This window comes from Somniosus microcephalus, chromosome 12, assembly GCF_052327205.1.
Source record: "Somniosus microcephalus isolate GS21.2 chromosome 12, FLI_Smic_1.0, whole genome shotgun sequence".
Taxonomy (NCBI): domain Eukaryota; kingdom Metazoa; phylum Chordata; class Chondrichthyes; order Squaliformes; family Somniosidae; genus Somniosus; species Somniosus microcephalus.
The window spans coordinates 49,998,182-50,004,472 of record NC_140998.1 but is presented as its reverse complement, the minus strand read 5'-3'; the positions used below and the strand labels follow the sequence as shown (position 1 = coordinate 50,004,472).

At 37.4% G+C, this 6,291-nt stretch overlaps 1 protein-coding gene across 1 annotated transcript in view; it reads right to left on the bottom strand.

Annotated features, from left to right (window-relative positions):
• Positions 1 to 297: 297 nt before the first annotated feature.
• kcnh5b (potassium voltage-gated channel, subfamily H (eag-related), member 5b) overlaps positions 298 to 6,291 on the bottom strand; it is a 553,929-nt gene continuing 547,935 nt past the window's right edge. The window contains exon 11 of the mRNA XM_086002823.1: positions 298 to 5,710. Within this exon, the coding sequence (XP_085858949.1) occupies positions 4,766 to 5,710 (945 nt within the window). The 3' untranslated portion in view covers positions 298 to 4,765. The remainder of the gene's footprint in view (positions 5,711 to 6,291) is intronic.

The window sequence follows — 6,291 nt, the reverse complement described above, 5'->3', positions numbered from 1 at the left end:
GTTCCATTGACGGGCAGTCGATCCGATTCCACCTGAGATGAATTTCTCAGCCTAGATTCCCATTTGCTCCAGTTACATTTTGTGGCCTTAAATGGACAGGCACATTAAACTCAATTTGCGGCAGAGCCTCAAACCAGTCACCTTCTGCCTATTGCAACAGGACTATCGAGACATAAATAATATCATTTAAGTATAGCATAACTGCGGACTTACTGTGAGCAATGCCATGTGCAGTCTGCTAGCGTATGAAAATTAATGGACAATGCTGAAGAGAAGCAAAGATAATGTTATTGCAGAAATGGCTATGATGCAGTTTCAGTATTCCATGCTATTTTATTATGAAATTATAGGAAAGGGGCATTTAACTCCCTGTGGTAGTGCTTTAGTTTGTACATAAATAGTGATTCTGCAGTGAAAGCACAACAGCTGTATATACGTGCAACAACTTTCCATTTTCTATTCATAAAACATATACATTGCATATTTCAAAGACTGATATTTTACAGTACCAGAATACATACATCTGTGCTTTCTTATAAAAATGAACAGGCTCGTATCAATCTATTTGAAAGAAAACACTCGGGAGATGACTGACAACTAAAATACAGCATGGCTTACAGGACTGGTTAAAGGGTTTTAACTGAAATAAGAACTGATTACAATTTGAGATTTCTTCTCGTCAAAGCTTACAGGCTCGGTGAATTTCTGGAGTGCAGTGCTGTTGACTGGGTATACAAAAACCGTCTTCTAAAGACTAAAAGCTTCTTTAAATTAACCGTGTTTTACCATACTTCTTGTATATCCCATCCCTGTTTGCCAAATGTGCTCTATTCATTTTGTGAAAAGTATTCCTTGATTCACTTCCCCTCGTTGCACTGTTTTACATCATGTCCTCTTTAAGGTACAGTACCATCGTTATTGGCTATAAAAACTAACCAAATATAAAGGCAAACCCAATTAAACTTATCAAATGATAACCTGGCTACTGTTAATTTTGACCTGCCGTACAGTGCACAGATCTATAATAATGTAAATAAAACTAGCAGTTTTTACAATGTAACACATTGCCATACAAAAGCTGAAAATAATTTACTGTTAGCTATTGAATACTTCTGTTTCATAGATATCAGTTAAAAAGATCTATGAAATAGTTTGTTGAAACATATGTACTCCATGCTTTCTAATTGAAGGTTACATGTACAGTTGCTTATAAGATTACAAATTATAATTTCAGCAGTAGAAAATAAAGTTCATGGGGCGCAATTTCCCCCAGGTCTGCGAGTGTGGATTTACTGCTTTAATGTAATAAAGTTGTTTCCATTAAAGAGCAAAGTCTGCATTTTCCTTTTGGCATTTAAAGATAAAGATTTAAATATGCTGCTGTCGGCTAAGCAGAATTTCCACAAGACTGTCGGCATTTCCACTTTGAAAAGCTCCCAAGGATCAATGAGCTTGGTTCCAAACCATGCGTACCACTTAGTTATGAAATTTAAAAATAAAAATTGGTAATGCTGCTTTGTCCCTTGTCATAGTCGCGCCACCCACCTGTTGCCTGGTCTGTTACTGGCACTCAGAAACAGGAAACAATAGCAAACCTGGTGGTCAACCATTTGTACAGCTGCCACCAGATGGAACAGCGTATTAGTGCTGACTGTCGAAGTGGTACACTCCAGTGTTACTGCTTAAGGGTAAATGGTGCCCATAAATGCTGTCTTATTTTTCTTTTCCAATATCATAACAATTAACCACTGTAAAATAATATTGGGGTATCACTATAAAGACTGGCCTCCTGATGTGCAAATTAAACCAATTGTACAATGTTTTTAAATTGGTTCAAAAAGTGTATTGTCTTGGTAGTCGCACTCAGCAGTATTTTCACCATTTACAGATTTAGTTACAACTTTTACCGTTTGTTTGAACTGTATTTGCTCCTGTTCTGATGGGACTGCTGGTGGTGCCCACTGACACTTCAAAATAGCAACAATGATTGCTTCATCAAATAATTGGTGATATTTCAAGTCACTTTGAACCCTCAAGTACTGACAAGTATCAGTATCACAAACTAATGGGGACAAGATTGTTCATATCAGAGGTTCATCTTAATGGGGGAATAATATTCTAAGCAGGAAAAGTGTTTTTAATCGAAAACACTCCTCCCAGGAATGCAATAAGAACCATTCCCAGATGACACTGAGCTTTATCATTTTGCTTCAGCATCCAACAGTGATCCCCCATCAAATAAGTCTTAGCCAACTGGAAAAAAGGCCCATCCAGTATGTCCCAGGAGGAAGGCGGAGACACTTCCTGGCTGGGAAGCCCACAGTGCAGGTCACTGAAAGGCTGCAATTTGCACCAGTAAATGGTAACTATTTTTTCTCAGACGTTAGCTCATTGCAACAGTCTTTTTCAATAGTATGTCTGGAGGAAGTACTTTGGACTAAAAGGATTTCTCCCCAGTATATTGTCTGAGATCTTTTAATGACTAACTGGAACTTCAGCTGGGACCACAGGAAAAGTTAGCCTTAACAAAATTCTTGTAATATTGAGGCTTGACTGTCCCAAATGTTGGAAGATATTACTGGAGGAGTCCTTTCTGAAGAAAGTAAATATTGTGGTATAATTGAAAACATATTTAATATGTAGAGATACGTTTCTATTTTCAACCAGCTGTTGGCAATGCTGATGGATTGCCCCAATTTTTAAGCCTAAGGCATTATTAATTGGATTGCTGACTTTGTTATATATTTTGTAATGTATTCTGTGCTATTGTAAAAGGATAAATGGAATTCAGGCTTACATTACAAAAGTAATAATCAATTCTACTGTTTTGGGATTTAGTTCTGTAATCATGCACTTGTCTAAAGTGAAGAATCTGTGCCTTCGGATCAAGTAATTTATAAGAATTTAAGAAAATACTTTACCAGAGGGTGGAGTGATGTGCTTTCCAATCTGATCACATGATTTTAAAGTTAGGAAAGATCAGTGAAGATCTTAATCCAGAAATATGATATAAAGGAGAATAAAAGGAGTCATGGACTTTCAGTAATTTTCACAGATAATCTGTTTTTTTATAAAGAAAACAATGTTTTGTTCTAAAACACTGCCATCCTAATAGTTGGTTTACAGAGAAAGCACTTCTTATGGAAAGTTAATCTGGATAGGTGGCAATATATTATAAAGACAACCATTTCTTCTTGTTAGTCTATACAATGTGTATTTACAAGGAAAAAAAACATCGGAATATCTCCCAAACTTCCTGTGGCCTTTTACCCAAGTTCTTGTTTTCCTCAAATGTCAATAATTGTTGTGGGGTTTATTCCAACCCTGGAGGCTCTCAAAGCATTGGAAATGATCTTATTCGGAAACCGAGTTCTATGTAAAACAGAAAAAATTGCTCTCAATAAGGAATTTATCTTTTAAAACGTGAGGTGTAAAGGGGTTTTCTTTGTAGCAATAGACCTTTAAACATGTTTGCCACTCATTGTAATTTTAAAATTCTGAATCTGGTTTCCTAGATTTAGAATAAGAAGATGAGTCAAATGGAAGTAAAGAGGGACTTCCATAGCAAGCAGTTTATATAGGAGGATCCTGCCTTTTTTAAATTACGTGAAGCTTTTGTCCAATCATCTGAAAAAAACAAACTGAAGATATAGTGACGCTTTAACGAGTATGAAGTAATGGGTAAAATCAGATGGATTTTTATCTTTGTGTGTGCTCAGCTACACTCCCGCACTTTGTTGATAGTTACAAATGACAAATATTGGTGATTAGGTGAGACAACTAATGTCCAATCTGTATACTTATTTACTTCTAATAACTCATAATCTGCTCATTTATTTGTCAGTAAACTCCAGAAAACAAATCTCTTAAATGCAACCTTACACTTTTGATAGATTATTTTGCCGGAACATGTTAAATCTTGCATTACGACTGTACTGAATTATTAATGCTGACCTATCTCAGCTTCCTGAATGCCTAAATGGAGTTAAAAACAAAAAAATATATAAAATTTTCATATCTATAGGAAACGCAAAATTATTTGTTACGAGTAGAAAATGACCTGTCTGGCATGATTTAATATTCCTCTATAGTTATGTCATATAACATTGTTTCATTACTGTTGGAGTTGTATAGTTTCTACAATGTGTGTGATATTATATATATAAATTATATCACACACAATGGGTTTCAATTGTCCCTCATCCACCAAGATAGATTTTGATGTCAAAATTATTTCCCCCCTCAAAGGTTTTAAAGTGATGACATAATTTTTTTTTAAATAAAGATTTTTTAGTTTGCTTTATAAATTTCTCAACTGTAAACTGAAATTTGCAGTGGTACATATGCATCAGCAGCATCTGTTTTCTTATGATCCTAAAGAAACAAAGCATGCAATAAACAGCCCCTGAAGAGGGAAGAAACATTAGTTCCCCACACAATAAGGATAAAATGTTTCACTGCCAAGCCTAAGGTCTTTCAGAGACGTGGCTCATAGAACCATTGGCAGTTCAGGCCCTGAAGTCTAAAGAACCAAAGAGTAACTACATTGCACAGAATGACCCATATGTAGTGAAGGATTGTAAACGAGGTTTTATATGTGCATGCAGTTATCTATATAATTTACAAGCAATATTTCTGTTAACAATTTTCTTTGGCAGGCCAGAATCCAGCTGGACATGCAAAAGTCTTCAGACTGTTAAAGCAGTCTTCTTGTGCATTTGGTTAGACTCTTGTGTGAAAGTTAAATCTTTACAGCATTTCTAAGCTAAAACGGAACATCCTCTTCTTCCAACAAAGGAGTTACAGGCCTAGAAACATGAAATATTTCCTGACTGGGGTGTTGAGACTTCTCAGAAGGCATTTCCGCCAGATTCTTTTCAGACAGTATTTGAAGGATTTCGGTCACTTGTTTCTCAAGGCCAGTCATTCTGTTGCATAGCAACTGAATGTCTTCTTTCAGTTCCATTTTGGCTTCTTGTAATGTGGTCTGCAAAGCCTGCTCAGGGATTGGGTAAAAGGGGTGCCTGACATCGGCTTGAACTGGGCTATGCTCCAGTGGACTGCGGATCTCCCCAGCCTTGTCTAACCGCAGGTCACTTTTCGTAATGCCGCTGTCACACGAGTCCGTTTTCCTCAAAGGGTTCTTTATAACAGTGTTCTCAGAGTCAGTACCTTTCGATTCATCTGAAAGAATCTCCATGGATTCAGCTTTGATGACATTGTTCCAATTGTCCTTCTTCTCCTCTCTTGACCCAGGGAAGGAATCTGTGAAGGCAACGGAATTTTTAAGTCTTAACCATCCTTTTCCATTTCCAGCCTTCGTCTGTACATCACTGTTAACCTTCAAGCAAGTCTGATCATTCAGACCATTTGGCTTCAGCTCCACTGTTTCTCGCTGTACTTGTGGCTTTTGCTCGTTATTTCTCACAAACGAAAGGGAAGATGGGATTGGTGTGATTTGAGACACGGTCACCACGCTCGTGCCAGTGGTAGAGTCACCATTGTGAAACAAGTAGTTCTCCACTTTGTGGTGGTTTCTGTCTGAGTCGCCATGCCCTGGTGCCTGATTCCGCAATTCCTTTTGCTGCTTGAACTTCTGGAAGAGTTTCCTGACGGGATGGTCCACCGGGATACTAAGCGTCACTTCGTTCTTCAGCCGCAGCCGGTCTTCCTCCTCTTTCTTTACATCAATGATCTTTCGAAAAATGATCTGCAACGAGTCCCAGAGAAAAAATGAAATTACATTTCTGAACTGGAATGTTTTAAAATATTCCAAGCAGTCTGCACAAGCAAGGCAGGTTATTACTTGCAAGCACAAAAGTCAATAAAATTAAGAGAATTGTCTTTCAAAATGCTACGGTACTTCTTTGACAGCAGCCTGATATAGGAGTAATATGAGTCAACTATCTGAAGTAGGTTTATCCTGATTTCAGATGCTCACAGACGGGTTTGATTCATACCTTTATCAGATCTGACTCAATGAAAAAAGTAATGCTGATATTTGGAATTCACAGGAATCAAGGGACAAGGGTTCAACATTATAGAATTATAGAATCGTAGAATAGTACAGCACAGAAGGAGGCCATTTGTCTCATAGAGTCTGCGTTGGCTTTTTCGAAGAGCGAATATTAGTCCCACTCCCCCGCTCTTTTCCCATATCCCTGCAATTTTTTCTCCATCAAGTATTTACCAATTCCCTTTTGAAAGCTACTATTGAATGTGTTTCCACCACCTTATCAGTGCATTCCAAATCCTAACCACTCATTACATAAAAACGTTTTTCCTCATGTC